The sequence below is a fragment of the Dunckerocampus dactyliophorus genome, chromosome 1 (assembly GCF_027744805.1).
Source record: "Dunckerocampus dactyliophorus isolate RoL2022-P2 chromosome 1, RoL_Ddac_1.1, whole genome shotgun sequence".
In the NCBI taxonomy this organism is placed as follows: domain Eukaryota; kingdom Metazoa; phylum Chordata; class Actinopteri; order Syngnathiformes; family Syngnathidae; genus Dunckerocampus; species Dunckerocampus dactyliophorus.
The window spans coordinates 17062605-17079108 of NC_072819.1; the positions used below are offsets into that span (position 1 = coordinate 17062605).

The 16504-nt window shown below is 39.3% G+C and overlaps 1 protein-coding gene across 1 annotated transcript; it reads left to right on the forward strand.

Moving 5' to 3' along the window:
- Positions 1-44: 44 nt before the first annotated feature.
- On the forward strand, positions 45-16479 carry bpifcl (BPI fold containing family C, like). The gene is made up of 15 exons (XM_054792659.1): positions 45-331; positions 412-526; positions 2842-2973; positions 3385-3540; positions 3619-3682; positions 5644-5704; positions 5814-5905; positions 5991-6167; positions 6271-6330; positions 10248-10415; positions 11505-11572; positions 11645-11687; positions 11749-11812; positions 14689-14765; positions 14843-16479. Exons 1-15 carry the CDS (start codon positions 232-234, stop codon positions 14912-14914), a joined length of 1449 nt encoding a protein of 482 aa, XP_054648634.1. The 5' UTR covers positions 45-231; the 3' UTR covers positions 14915-16479.
- Positions 16480-16504: the final 25 nt, after the last annotated feature.

The following is a 16504-nucleotide window of genomic DNA, read 5'->3' on the forward strand; positions in this document are numbered from 1 at the left end:
GACTAATACTTATTAGGAAAAAAACAGTGTTGCTTTGATGAAGAACTAAGAAGTAAGCACAGTTTCACTTCAGTTTAGCAGCTTTTTTTGACAGACACCCACACAAACACGCAAGTCATAAGTTACAAGGTTTCACTTCTCACTCATGCAGGAAATAAAACTGCATTATTTCAGAAACGACCATTAAAAGCAATCGCATTTAAATAAAGTAGCCTCTATTCTGATATCAAAATGCTTCTTTTAAGCATGATAACTGCACTCATCTTTTGCACATATGGAGAAAAAAACCCTGCAGTACAAGTCGTCTTGACCAACAAAGGACTTCAGTATGGTAAGTAGATCTATATCATTTTCCATGTGCTAACAAAGAGCTCCATGCATGTTTTGTGTGTTTTTGTCTCTGACATGCAGGACGAAACGTGGCTGCAGACTGGATTCAGGAAAAGCTGGAGGTCGTCACACTCCCTGATGTGGACGGTGAAATACCCATTGGCTTTCTGGGCCACATAGGCTACACTCTAACTGGGTAGGACGTCATATAACCATTTTGCTTGTAGTTGTATCACAAGATACCAAATTAACAAAGGTAACATTTTGCACCATGTAGTACTGTTATCGATAGTAACGTGTATAACTTCCATTCAACAAAAATGTTAACTAAAACATTGCCTGTGGCTATATGGTGGCCACACTTTATTTTAATTTTACTTAGTTGTATAACGGGTAAATGCATTTTGGTCGCTTGTATCCACGATCTCATTCTTTCGGTCAAGACCCGAGGCTTGTGACCATAGGTGAGTGTGGGAACATATATCGACCAATAAACTGAGGGCTTTGCCCTCCGGCTCAGCTTTCTCTTCACCACGATGGTGGTACATCCGACTATGTCCTCAGTCGAGGTCAGCAGGCCTCCGTCCCAACGTGTGTGTGCTGCTTGGGCTGCCGGTACCTGTCAGACGCTTCAGGAGTCCCACAAGCCATCCATGCTCAATAAGACTCTTTCTTCATCTTAACGGCAGCCCTAACCTCCGGTGTCCACCATTGAGTCGGAGTTTGCCGCCATGACTGGCATCAAGCACCTTGCGGCCTCAATAAAGGCACAGAATGAATACAGCGCATTCGGACTCAATACCCTCGTCCTCCCCCGTGACCATAGGTGAGTGTGGGAACATATATCGACCAATAAACTGAGGGCTTTGCCCTCCGGCTCAGCTTTCTCTTCACCACGATGGTGGTACATGGACCGCATTACTGCAGACGCTGCGCCGATCCGTCTGTCAATCTTACAGTCCAGCCTTCCCTCATTCCCAAACCGAAAGGGTGCAACCCACCCTTGACTCAAGACTCAAAGACTCAAAGACTCAAAGAACAGGAGACTCTGCCAGACATTCCCACCACACCCTCACTACACGTTTGGGTCTGTTCTGTCCGGCATTCTCCCCCACCATCTAATGCAACTCATCACCAGGTGGTGATCAGTTGACCGCTCAGCCCATCTCTTAAGCTGTTTGTCCAAAACATGCGGACGCAGGTCTGATGCTACAACTACAAAGTTAATCATAGACCTGCAGCCTAGGGTGTCCTGGTGACAGGTGCACCTATGGACGTCCTTAAGTTCGATCATGGTGTTTGTTCGGGATAAACTATGGTTAGCACAGAACTCCAATAACGTCGACACAAATCGCACCAATTCACATAGCTGACGCCGTTCCTCCCAATCATGTCCCTCCAGGTCACACTGTTATTGCGCACAGGGGCGTTGAAGTCTCTCAGTAGAACGATGGAGTCGCCAGGAGGCATGCTCTCCAGCACCCGACAATGGACCCCAAGAAGGCTGGGTACTCAGAACTGCCGTTTGGCGCGTACGCACAACCAACAGCCAAGACTCTTTCCCCAACCCGTAGGCGTCGGGAAAAGACCCTCTCATTCACCGGGGATGACTCCAACACAGGCACCAAGCTGGAGGGCTATTAATAAGCCCACACCAGCTTGCTGACTCTCCCCTGTTGTTAACTCCAGAGTAGAACAAGGTGCAGGACCTCTCGAGGTATTTGGTTCCAGAACCCAAACGATGGGTCGAGATGAGTTTGACTATTTCTAGTCAGAATGTCTCAACCTCTCGCACAAGATCAGGCTCCTTCCCCACCATAGAAGTTCCATTCCATGTTCCAAGTCCAGATTTAGCTGCCGAAGATCAGGTCACCCAGGCGCCCGCCCACAACCGCCACCCAACACACAACCGGTACAGTTAATAAAGCTTTTATAATTGCCCCGATTTCACTCAGATGCTTTATATTTAATTTATTTCCTATGTTTCTGGAAACCAGTCCAATTTCAACACAATAGTGTGCTTAACTTTTCGCATGATTTCCTACTAAATTTGGCCAAGAAAAAAAATTATAGTTATCGGTACTTTGATTGTTCTTTCTAGTTTTTCCCACAGGAAACAATGGAAAGAGACATCATCTGTTCCAGGGTCAAACTGTGGCCATCATAAAACCTAGTACAGGCGATGTTTGAAGTCACATTTTACACATTCAGGCATAAACAAATGCAAACCACTATGTAATACAGCTAAATAAAATTAAATAAAGTAAAACCGGAGACGTAATGAAGAGGGAAGGTGTATCCAAAGCAATTTACTCAATTTCATAGATATTGCTGGAACCATTATGACTATGATATGATGTATGACAGAAAAAGGATATAAAAAGTATATGAAATCAGTCATTTTCTACAGTTTTACATCATCTGTTCATGCAAAACATGTTGCGATATTTTATTTACAGGAGTGTGTACTTAACTTGATTTTTTTTCTTGTCTTTTCCCTGCTTCTTCCAGTGTCACTATACCCAAGTGTGACTTTCCAGACCCGTCCCTAGAGTTCTACCAGGATGTCTCAGGACTGAAGATGTCCATTGCAGGTCTCAGCATCGCACTGACAGGAGCTTGGCGGGCTCACTGCGGGATAATGTGAGTGAGAAATGACATTCTTTATTTTACTAGTGATCTAGATACAGTAGATAGATGGTAATGGTTTCATTTATTTTGAACATGCATACACGTTACATTGGAATACATCACATAGTACAATTCACAGTTCTACATGTCCAAAAAGGAGTAGGAAGAAGCAGATTGATAGATAGATGTTTGCTAGATTCACATTTATACAAATTTGCAAATTGCAAGTGCAAATTATTAAGGGGCTACTGCACATTTGCAAATTTGAGTAATATGTTTATTTTTTTGTGTAACTTTAATGTGGATATGTCGAACCTTAATGAATGAAATTCAATGCTACAAACAAAAATCTGAAATTGAAGTCATATATGTTTACTATACTAGTATTATTATGATTATTTATGGTTTCACATGTATTTTCAGATATGGAGGTGGCTCTTTCGACCTGGCCCTGTTTGGAGTAGACTTGGTCTCAGTAGTGCACTTGGGGAGCGATGGTGATGGACACTTGTCTTTAATCAACGTGAGCTGTGATACTCAAACTAGAGACGTGGACTTGCGTTTCTATGGCGGCTCCAGGTAGCACATACAACCTCATTTCATCATAGTTGTAGTTTGTAGAGATTGTAAAAAAAATAAACACATGCATGTCTGCAGTTGGATCCTCCAGCCTTTTGTGAAGCATCTCAAAGCACGAATCATAAGTCAAACAGAGGCCAAAGTAAGTAATGTTCTTCTGCTTTTTAACGGTTGTTAAATTATGCTTAGACATGTGTGGATCTTTGACAAGTATTTTTTTCAGTATTCCCTTAAAAACAGCAGAGCTCTCCTGTCATATACTATAGAGCAGTGATTTCCCAAACTTTTCGGTCGCTTGCCCCTTCAGACATCTCACTGGAAGTCATGTACCCCATACTCCTGCACACTTACATAAATCCTTGATATATTATTAAATATATTATATATTATGGCATTATATTAAAACATCATGTGTCTTATTTTACTGCACACATAGGCTACTAATTTAAAACTGAGAGGGTTTTAGAGGGCTAAGATACCTCCTGGTGGGTTTGTCTTCTGTTTGGTGAATTTATTTATAACAGGTGGTGACAAGCTGTGGTAAGATGTGGTGACTGTGATCTTTAGGCTCTTTTGCTGTGCTTTGGTCTGCAACAACATGGAAATAATCAGTACAATGCAACTAATGTTCCACGTAAACGTGTAAATAATTAGGAAAACAAAGGCACACAGCGTACCGAAATCAATAAGGAAATTAATTCAGTACAAGGCTTATTACTGAGCCAAATGGACATATGAGCACACATAGCATGAGATTATGCACAAAGCGAAAATGCATAGCAGCACGGAGGTAAGATTATAAAACCTAACATCTGTGCATTTACGCACAGCATTAACATTTGTAAACAAGGACGAGGTGATGGGAAGAACAGAAAATACATGTCTGTCTGTGCAGCGTCGGAGAAAGTCATACACGTAAGTCTCGATCTGCGTCACACACAGCGTGTGAAACTTTCAATAGTAATGTTTTTTCATACCTGACCGTTTCGACTGCACACTTGCAGTCACTGTTGCCAACTTTTCAGTAAGAAAGTAGCTATTGGCTGTCCTAGATGTCGCTAGATGACGTTATCTAATTAGCATAAAATTTGCATACGATGTTGTAAAATACTGTAGGAAAAAAGCATAATCTCGTAGGAGAGACAAAAAAGTGAGTAAAAACACCTTAATTGCGTTTAGAACTACGAATAAACTTGATTCTTGGTCTGTTCATTTAAAATTGTCCATCATTTCATCAAAAATAAAAAGAACTAATATTTTATCTCGGCCAGCGCCTCTCAAAGTTCTTCCATCACACGTTGGCAATTGAGAACTTTTTTAAATCAGCACAACTGAACAGCGAAAAACAGATTATGCTGTGATTATTCTGTGGCTCATATTAACATGACAGATGTGGTTCGTGAGTAGCACACTCTTCTGGTGAATATATGGAATAGCAATTCATTTGCAATTTCGACGCGTAGAGCTCCACATCATGGCTGGTGACTGCCTTTGGGTGGGGCAGGACCTGTCAACAGCACCCGCTGCTGCTCAGTGAGAACACAAATGCAGAACAATACGTGCGTTCACCATATTAGAAAACTCCCCAACGACGTCAGAAAAAGTCACTAGATTTGTCGCTAGTCGCTTTTGAGAAAATATGGGGGGTCGGAATGTCGCCAGATCTAGCGACAAAATCGCCAAGTTGGCAACACTGCTTGCAGTCTTATTCAGAGTGGTCACGTGACGTTCCTGTGACGTCTCTTGTCAGCTGATTTATGACGATATTAGCTCTTCCTGCTAGTGAAGGCAGGGCAATAGCGCCATCTGCTGTCCTACTTCTTCAAGACCACATCCCAGGTGTGAGATAATAAAAAAGGCTTTAAGGTCCTGTGGGCACGTTTCAGTTGCCTCTTTGATCCCAATGATGTTTGCTCCATTCCAATCCATGTGTTTTTCCCTTTTGCAATGGTCAGAAATGGCGGATTTGAGTTGTTCCTGCTCTGCTTTAGCAGAAGGGCCTTAAAAACTACAAAACTTTATGTTTATATCTGGATTAGATATGTGTTGTCATTGGATAATGTTCAAATAAAAACGCGTTTGCGTTGTTTCCATTCTCCCCAGCTTTGCGCCGCTGTGGAAGAACTTATCGTGAACTTGGACCACCATCTACAGGCCATGAAAGGTACTGCAGCCTGTTAATTGATGCTGATACAAAAGGGCTGAGAGTTATTGGAAAATGTAATTAATCGCCAAAAATTTTAGACAAAAACTGAACATTTCAGTTCTCTTAGTCATTTTTCAGGTGAATCAAGACCTGATTCTGGACCTGCCTCTCACTGGCCTACCTGTCATTGATGCTTCAAGTATTCGCCTTGGTTTTCAGGTCAGGAAATATACACATTGTTTTTATGTGTTTAAGTTAAACACATATCAAACAGTCAAACACAATATCTGACATACATTTTAAGGGAGAATTCTACAGTATCAAAAGCCCAAAGGAGCCGCCCTTTGAGGCCCAGCCTTTCGTGGTACCTGAGCATCCGGGCTACATGCTGTCAGTGGGCCTGTCTGACTTCACGCTCAACTCCGCCTCCTTTGGATACTTCTCAGCAGGTTTACTGCAGGCCTTCATCGATGACAGCATGGTGAGCTCATCTGAAAAGACCAAATGGCCGCTTGTTCAACAGCGTATTTCTTATAAATGTTACTATAATGTTATTATTTTAAATTGTTGTTTTCTCTATTCAGATACCTCCCAGCTCACCTGTGCACCTTAACACCCGTTCACTGGGTCCCTTCATTCCTCAGGTAAGCCAACATCTGGTCACATGTCACCAAGAAAATAATAGAAATACAGTCAAACCTGTCTTAGCGGCCACCTGTATAGAGCGGCCACCTGCCTATAGCGGCCAATGAAAAATCCCCCGCAGAAAATTTACGTGTTGTAGACCCTGTGTATAGCAGTCACCTGTCTAACGCGGCCAGCGGCCACCCATTTTGTATCCCTTGGTCAATATCTGACTGCATATAGCGGCCAAAATGCCGACTCAAGCAGAAGCTTCATGCACTAAAAAGTTTTGGGTTTTTATCAATGAAGCCGTCATGTGTAGACTTTAATTACTGAGTCCAAGCTCAGTCACAATCATTCACAACATCCACACAAACTGTCAGTTGTTCCACATTAAAAAAAGCTGTTTTCTTTGGAGCTTGTTGCAGACAGTGACACCGTTTATTTCCTGATGTGAGACAATGTGCACTGGTCAATATTATAATGTCCCTTGTTGTGGGGAAGGATAGACTCACGTCGCCGATGCACTTTAATCGCTTTATTAACAGCGGTTTATTAACGTTCTTTCCAACTTTTATTCGCAGTCCCACAGTGCCCTCTACTGGTCAACATGTAACAGTATAATTATATGTATCTGCAAACACAGAAAGCTTCTAATCACAGACATGTTAATATGTGCGCGCACAAATTCAAAATGGCCGCCAACCTGTCATAGCGGCCACCTGTCTGTAGCGGCCACTTTTGCCGTTTCCCTTTAGTGGCCGCTATAGACAGGTTTGACTGTACAGTAGTACCTCGCATAACGTAAACATCCTTTTACGTAAATTCCACTGAACGTAAAGAATTTATGTAAATTATTCGCATTGTATTACATAAGGAATTCTATATAACGTAAAGCGTCAAGTCCGTGCAAGTGACAGAGAGACTAACAGAGTACACTTGGTGACGCCTTCTGGCTTCACGCTCTCATTAGCTGATTACCGGGGCACTGCCTACGCTCTCATCTCATTGGCTGATTACCGGTGCACCACCTATACTCTTATCTCATTGGCTGACTTATCTAGCACGTCCAGTTTGTATGTGAGCGCCCTTCCTCATCGTAGTCGCCCTTAAACTAGTTTGCACGCAATGAAATCTCTTCTTAATTTCATCACCTTTCTTTGTGTTAAAATTACCGTAGTCATGGGCCCTAAACCAAGTGTAAGTGATACGAAAAAAGGGAAAATTTGTCTATCGAAAGGAAGCAGGAAGTTATGCAGAAATTCTGACGCTTCATGCTCTCATTGGCTGACTATCGGAGCACCGCCTACGCTCTCATCTCATTGGCTGACTAATCCAGCGCGCGTGTGTGTGTTTATGAGAGACATGCTGCTCTGTTCCTCATCGTAGTCGCCCTTAAACTAGTTCGCACGCATTGAAATCTCTTTTTAATTTGTTTACTTTTCTTTGTGTTAAAATTACCGGAGTCATGGGCCCTAAACCAAGTGTAAGTGATAAGAAAAACAGGGAAAAGTTGTCGATAGAAACAAAGCAGGAAATGATCCAGAAGCATGACGGTGGTATGAAATTAAGTGATGTTGCTTGACTAGGCCGTTCCCCATTGACCATTATACCTTATTTACCTTATTTTATATTGGAATGTTACTCTACTTTGTTTATGCTGTTTTGTTATATTTTCTACCATATTTGGTGGACTTTGAATATTTTGAAGGGCCAAGGGGTGAGCTTGGGAAGATCTTGGAAGGGATGAGGCTATTTAGATGTATTTTACGCTTCGTATAACATAAAATCCCTATAACATAAAGGTTTATGATTATTTACGTTGTAGGGGCGTCTACTGTATTACAATTATTACTTCCAGCAATACCTAAAAAGGCCAGTAGATGACAGTATATTGCGCTGCAAACACCTTCCGTCTTTATTAACTGTTTCTTTTACTGTATTTTAATTCCATTTAGATGGGTTAAGCTTTGGTTAACATTTCTTTACATTTGTAGGACAGTTAAGAATGTTAAAGTATGCCTTTGCTTCAGGTTTTATGATAGCCACAGTTTGACCCTGGAACATTATTATTTACTTTATGGGAACATTTGAATGACGAGTCAAATTTCTTTTAGGTATACACACTTTTTTCTTGTCCAAATTTAGAAGGAAATCATGTGAGAAGTTCAGCACTGTATTTTGTTCAAACTACACTATTTTCCAGGAACACAAGAAATAAAACAGTTCCACAGTGCAACTGTGGCATTGATAAAACGTTTATTAAATGTAAGGGGAACATTTTAACATTCTTAACTGTCATTCATGTAAACATTAACCACTGTGTTATATAACTAAAATGATAATAATAATTCTGGCCGTCATAAAACTTCTATTAATGGCACAGATAATGTTTTGAGTAACAGTTTATACATTCTTAACCATCATACATGTACACGAGAGAGAAACATTAACAACTGTGTTATACTACTAAAATAAGGTCAAACTGACCTGATGTAATGAGAGATACTAGTGTCTTTGAATCTGTTCCAGGGTGAAACTGTGGCCATCTTATTTAATTAACTGTTTTATTATGATGATTATCATGTACTGTGTAACTGAGCATAATAAAGTGTAAAAAAGTAGGGCTGTCAAATGATTAAAAATTGTAATCAGATTGATCACAGTTTTTAAATAATTAATCATGATTAATCACCATTTTACCTTGCATTACCTTATCATATTACCTGATCATTTTCCTGTGTATTTTAAACTAGGAAAGAGAACATTTGGAATACGGGAAGGGAACAAATGTCTTGCAATTGATGTGAAACAGATGGGGGGTTGGATTAATAAAATTTGCTTCTTCCTACTCCTTTTAGGACATGTAGAACTGTGAATTGTACTAGGTGATGTATTCCAATGTAACTTGTATGCATGTTCAAAATCAATTAAACCATTACCGTGTCTGAAATATGCCCATTTTTACTGTATTTTACTGAATGATTAGGATTAGATATATATTTGTATGTATTAACGACACCAAATTAGTTTAGCATTTAAATCAAGTTAAGCGATGGCACACATGTCTGGAACTCTATTGACCTAACACTGGTTTCTTTAATAGAAGCATATTTGAATCAGACTTTAACTGTTATTATGACCAATGAGGAGTTGCGTTCAAAGACACCATGTCATTTAAATTGAATGTTTTGAGTGAATTTTCTGGAATTTCCGAGCATACTTAAATGCAGAAAATTGTACTTCCGCGTTAAGAGTTACAAAGTGAGTGATAAGAATATCCGCTTATTGATTTTCTTTGCGTTTCGGTTTATTTTGGCCACCCATACACGTTGCTGTGATGTTCGGCGTGTCTTTGAATGTATCTCGCGGTCTGTCTAGTGACAATGAGGAAGTGTTGTTGCAATGACCAATGTACTAGAGACATGTTTGTTTGGAGTTGGAGATACATATATGGCGTTGGCATTGCACTGCTGTTTATGTGTTCAGGTCGGAATAAGGTAAAAAAAAAAAGAGCGTCAGACTCTGTTACTCCATGGGGAGCTACACTGTGCCGCCGTCTGTCGTCATAACAGAGAGCCGTGGCTTGCCATGATGCCTATACGTTAATTATGCTAAACATTTTTTATGTAATTAATGAAATATATTAGTAACCGCCGTCAACGCGCTATTTGTGACAGCCCTAATAAAAAGAATATGTAAAAAGAAAATTCATATATATATATATGTGTGTCAAAATTACTATTATTACTAGCAATGGGTGGTTGTAGATGACCACAGTGTAGCCCGCTGGACATCTGATCCATAGCCTAAGAGGAGGTCTGCGCTCCACAAAAACACAAGCCATTTAATATGAAGCTTTACTGCTAGTCACTGACATCAGGTCACTTTTAAAAGTCTTCTCAGACCCTCTGATGGGAAAATGATTCTTCCGCAGCTGCCCAAGATGTTTCCAGACCTGCCCATGGTTCTGCACACTTACGCCAGACACTTCCCGGTATTCTCCTTCCACCCCGGGGCCATCACGCTGAGCTTGCCCAGCTCGGTGAAGGCCTTCGCCATCCAGCCCAATGCCACACTGACCCCGCTGTTTAAACTCCACGTGGTGAGCACTACACTGGCCTCGGGCCCACTAAATTTTATTTTCATTTAATTAAAACTTGATTTTATTTATAGTATTTATTTATTTTTATTATTATTTATTTTGTCAAAATCATTATTTTCTTTTTCTGAAATATGAACTCTGCCTAGCAACAAGTGACTGACCCAACGTGTCCAGGGAAAAAAATATTTTTGAGCAATTATGTTGATCTGTTCAGACAATTATATTGTATTGGATGTAATATTGAAAGAAAAATTAGGACACAGATGTCAAACTCAAGGCCCGGGGGCCAAATTTGGCCTGCCGTATCATTTTATGTGGCCCGCGAAAGCCATGAAATAATGCATGTCAAAAGGACACTTATTTTAATATAATTAAAAAAAATATATTAGTATATATATTGTAATTTTGTTATTAACATTAATTTTGTCTTTACTTTTTTAAGCTTTATTTTTCATTATTTTACTTTTCTACTATTGTAAAATTATATTTATATTATTATATTTTTATATGTATGCTGTATGCAAATTTTTATATATTTTTTACTTAATATAAATATATTTAAATTAGTAAAAATGTTAATATATAAAAAAAAATTGTACAATAATATAAAAAAATGTAGTATTTAAAACATTTTTACAAGAATTTAATAAACATTTACCGTTACATTTACAATACATAAAAAATATTAACCAACAAAAATATTATACCAACAAAAACAGCTTTAAAAAATATATTTTTTTTATCATGTATTTGTTATCAATATTGACAGAAAACCTTACATTTTTTGTTGTCAAATCCAATTTAAAATGACAATTTTTTGTTAGTTATTAATGAAAAATTAATGTCATAATTAATTAACCAAATTCTAAAATAGAATTATAAAAAGTGGCCCTCTGAGGATAACCATAACTGGGATGTGGCCCACGGTGAAAACGAGTTTGACGCCACTGAATTAGGAGTTTAAGAAAGGTTAGGGATTGGCGACGTTTATTTCTACAAATCTGAATCACCGCACTGTATTCAGTATCAAATTTATGTTAAAAAAAAGACCATCTGGTGGGACATTAAACTTCTCTTTTCTTAATGAAGGATTCAAGCTTCCAGGGCAGAGTGTGGACAGATGATGGATGCGTGAAGGGCTCGGTGACAATGGACAGGTGAGCATCAGAGCAAACAGTACAATCATGGTGTCTGATTTTATTAAAAAGCAATGACCTCTTTTCAAACAGTATCACTCTGACTCTGGCAGCTACAGTAATAGGACCCTTTAAGGTAAACGCTTGCTTCAGCATAAAATGTTGGCGCCCCAAATAAAAAGATCTTCTCTTTGCAGACTACTGCTTTGGAAAACTTGGCAAAGATGGCGATGAAAATGTTTGTCTTGCCTCGGCTCAATGGTGAGTCATGGATTCCACTCAACCAACCAAGCCGTTTGTTTCCTTTTTTTGTTTGTTTGTTTTATTTGAAAGGTTTCCTCGCTCAGGATTCCGGTCAATTACAATTACGTTGCTGGTCAATGATGATACAACGAAGTAATCAAACAAAATGAACAGAAAATATACATTTAAAACACAGGAACAACAGGCGTCAACAAATATGGCGGCACCGTACATAGTTTACGTCAGTGCCCAGACGTACATATTAAAAAGCTTCCTCACAATAGAACCTATAAGGGTATATATACAGTACACGATGCTCAATTTAAGATAATAGTAGCTCAATGTTACAATTATCCAGTGGTGTGCCGTCAGGGCCAGAAAGGCCTTCTCTGCTGGTCTAAACAATATCAGAAGCACTGACAGACATTTACAACTTAAATTGTAGTATTTGTTCCATAATTGTATTAATTTATTCCCACCAGTTTATTATCTTCATTTAGTAGTACGTCTATTGGCTGTACTACTTCCAGTACATGCATGTGAATATTAGATTTTTTTGTACAATCTGGTTTCAGCTTCTATGTGTTGCTATGTCGATGTAATCTGCCCAGGGCCTTCAGAATCAGTAGCGCTGGCCCATGTCACACACACACTAATGGGGCTGTTTCATTAACCAATCAGATTTCAGATTCTCCTCACAAGAACAGCTATCTGGCCCACAATAACGTCAGAAAGTGTCTGTCAAGGTTTTCTGTTTTGCTCCTGCTAACGTTTGGTCTTTTACTTGCTAGCTCAGCAGACAGATAATAAGTTCTCAACAAAGACTCCAGTTGAGTTCCATTATAGAGCCTTTAATCTGAAGCACTGTAAAACTCAACATACAGAATTAAAGCATGTCATTTGTAATTTACCTATAATAAAAAATCATTTCTCTGCGACATTCAACATCAACAAAATACGTTTAAACACATGCGCTAGCTCAATGCTAATTTACATTGACAATCCCATATACACGCTATCGATTAGCATTAGTGAATTAACATGGCGAATTTCCAAATGTGACAATTAAATAGATAACAAAGATATACAGGTGATATTTAATCAGTATAAAGTACTTAAACGCAAACACTTTCAACATTTTATATTAATATTAAATCTATTAAATCTATTATAAATCTGACAGCCAATCAAAACCGTGACTTGTAATTCGCTCTGGATGTGAACTCATTGCTCACCCGTGTGCAGGGATTGCTATGCGTTGGCGATGAGTTTCGCCAATTATAGTCGTTTGTTGCCTCCCATTTTCGGACCCTCGGCTCCACACACGGGTGTGTCAAATAATCAAATGTCAAATAGCTCCGGGAAATTTGACAGTGCAAGTATTATTTTTCCTCCTGTTTACCTGTGAGAGTGTACAGAATAGCATCCTGTGCGCTCATTGGTTGATCAATGAAACTCCCTCTGATTGGTCCTCGTCTGGGCGACAGCGATCAAAAAGGTTTTCAACTTTCTGGAATTGCGTGGCAAGCCAGCGTGTGCACAATGACATGCACGAGCACATAATTTAACAAGCACAAATTTCGCTTGTCACTTGGCTGAGAGGTGACTGGCGTTAATCACCCTGTGGTGCAGGGTCCATTGAAAATGAATGGACTAGGCAACGTCACCTCCCGTGTGTGGCGCCCATAACAGTGCAACATTATTTTTACATTTTTTTTGTCCAGGAAAGACCCGCAACCCACTGAAAATGGGTTCACAACTCACTAGTTGAGAACCACTGGTATACAGGTTTGGAGTTGTCTGAAGCTTCTTACATTTGGTCGAGCGCAAAATCTACGGGCAGTTTTTACCAATGACCACCAAGTTATGTAGTGCTTGAAGTTACTACAAGTAGCAGAAATGTAACTCCGGGTATCAGTGACGATGTAATCAAAAATAAAGGGTTAACTGGGTTACCTGCCTTAGTAATAACGGTATTCATCCCCAATAGACAAAATGCCTCTCTCTCTGTAATGCCTTTTTTTACCCACCATCCACCAGTACAAGCCTGGAGTTTGTTTTCCAGAGAGATTATTACATCCTGTTTGACGTGTGTGGTAAAAGGCAGTGTGCTAGCATGAATTAACTTGAGACAAATGTGCACATTAGCACTCAATAAGTCATCAAAACTTACCTTTATGCATTCCCACATAGTATCAGCATTTGACACCAAATATGAGGTGAAAGAAAAATGGTAAAAATACAGTAGTAGTCTATCTGTGCGGCATGAGATAAAGTTAGCACACGCACGATCACGTTCAGGGACCGTCGAACAAAGTGGACGAGTCGCCGCTTGTGACAAACAACATATAAATGCCCAAACTATGTGATTTGTAACGGTATATTATTTTTAAAATAAAATAATGACCCTTATTTCCGAAATTGATATGCATTCACATAAAATTGTATGTATTTATTGACAAGTGTATTTTTTTTATTTATCATTTCACCTGAAAGCTTCCCGCCACACCCATGGACCGGTACCAGTGGTTGGGGACCCCTGACTTAACAGAACAACAATAAATATCTAAGCATGCTTTTTCATGTCAAACAGTGCAGAAAAACAACTACAGGAAAAGTGCACCCGAAAACAGCGCAGTGCACTTTGCAGAAATGATTGCTTCTGGCCGGGTAACTTACTGCTCGATATTAAGTCCGCTCTCTGTCTGGCCTTGTTCCGGCTGTTTGTCCGTATTTATCCTGGAATACATTATTTCTACAATAAAGCACCATACACCCCTCTCCTGCCCCTTCGTTTGAAATAAGTTTAATAATAACAATAAGCTCAGTAGTTGTACTTGTGTGCTCTTTTGTTAATCACCAAGCCGTCACAGTGGATGTTGATTGTTTTTCAGACAAACTGTCCACAGGCTTTGCTTTACCGCGAACAAGACATGCACAGCTGGTCAACTCAGTTCTGACAGTGGAAGAGGTGAGTACCACTGATACACACAATTGTTGGAATTGATTTTTGAGTATTGTTGATTTCTGTCCCCCACTTTCCAACAGGGATTCATTGCTTTCTGTTCAGATGCCAAACTGCAGCCAAGTGACCACCATCTTAATGAACACACATTTTAGCAGCTTTTTAACATGTCTTGCATTTTTACTTTTCCACGCCGTACATATGCATTAGGACTGCAGGAACGATTACACAGTTAAGGCCTCAGTGGGAACTGCACAATGAAGAACTGGCAAGGCATGGCTGTAGATTACCACAATGTATCTCACAGGACATATTTTAGTGTATGACAGTACAATAAGGAATGCTCCGCCTAGTGGTGAAATTAACGCATTACAACTTTGTCAATCATTATATACACTCCTGATCAAAATCTTGAAAAAATTGCTAGAATTTGCATTTTGCACATTTGGATCTTAATGAGGTTTTAAGTAGAGCTACAATATGCAAAAGCAAGAAGGGGGAGTGAGACAAAAAACATTTGGAACTTGTAATTTAAACAACAAAAACTGAAATAGGTTGTTTATCACCTGATCAAAAGTTTAAGACCACAGGCTATAAAAGCCAAAATCTGCTCAAAATGTTCATTTTCTGTCAGGCATTCACACTGTCATGCCCTCCTGATGGCTAAAGCTAAGAAGCTTTCTCTTTTTGAATGTGGTCGGATTGTCGAGCTGCATAAGCAAGGCCTCTCATGGAATCTTTGAGGTTATTAAAGTCTTGATGAACCATTGAAGTCTAACCATTAAAAGTTATTTAAAAATATATATTTTTAAATGTTTTTCTGCTATTTTTTGAACAAGAACCCCTGATTTTCTTCTAAAGGGAAAAACTAAAAGGTAATGCAACATTAAAAAAAAAAATTCTGTGCAAAATAGAATGTTTGAGGCTATTACAGCCTTGACGAGGTCAATAATTGATTTAGATAAACTTACTCTCTCTACCCTTAGGTCCCAAACTTTAATTAAATTTATTTATAAAGCGCCAAATCACAACAACAGTTATTTCATGGCACTTTTCGCATAAAGGTCACACTCGTAAATGAAAACAGAACCAACTGAAACCCCACATGAGCAAAACACTTGATGACAGAGGCAAGGAAAACTCCCTCTGGGGAAGAAACCTTGAAAAGATGCCGCGCTCTGTGGGCCGCCATCTGTCTCAACCGGTTGGGTTGAGATAGAAAAGTCACCATTGATGCACTACACTGCTGATGGGGATGTCATACAACTTCATGTCAAAAAATCCAAACTATCCCTTTAAGACTCGTGCGGCACTATTTTGAACTAACTGAGGGGTCTTGAAAGATTTCTTAGGGCAACCTATTAACAGATTTAAAATAATCCCACCTGGAGGTCACAAAAACATGGACATGTTTTTCTGCATCTGCTAGTGGCAGGAATTTTCTGAATGAAAAAATGCTGTTCTTGACACTCATTTGGGAACTAAAGGAAAGGTCCTGATCGAAAATGACACCAAGGTTTCTGACTGTTTTGTGGAGGGTGAGTGATAGTAATATCATTTGCAATCTTGTCTCTGAGGTTCTGGGAACCAAGGAGTATGATTTCAGTTTTATTTGAATTTAACAGTAAAACGTTTCCTCTGGTCCCTCTCACTTCATACCTAACCACTAAATGTTTTTAATATTTTCTTTAAATATATATTTTCAATATAAACTGTGACCATCAAAAGATTTCACCACCACCAGT

Excerpts from the sequence above, each read along its gene's own strand:
- bpifcl (XM_054792659.1), top strand. The coding sequence starts at position 232 with ATGCTTCTTTTAAGCATGATAACTGCACTCATCTTTTGCACATATGGA. Across the intron at positions 5,705-5,813 it reads CCATCTACAGGCCATGAAAG|TCATTTTTCAGGTGAATCAA; the intron begins GTACTGCAGCCT and ends CAGTTCTCTTAG. Across the intron at positions 14,766-14,842 it reads CAGTTCTGACAGTGGAAGAG|GGATTCATTGCTTTCTGTTC; the intron begins GTGAGTACCACT and ends ACTTTCCAACAG.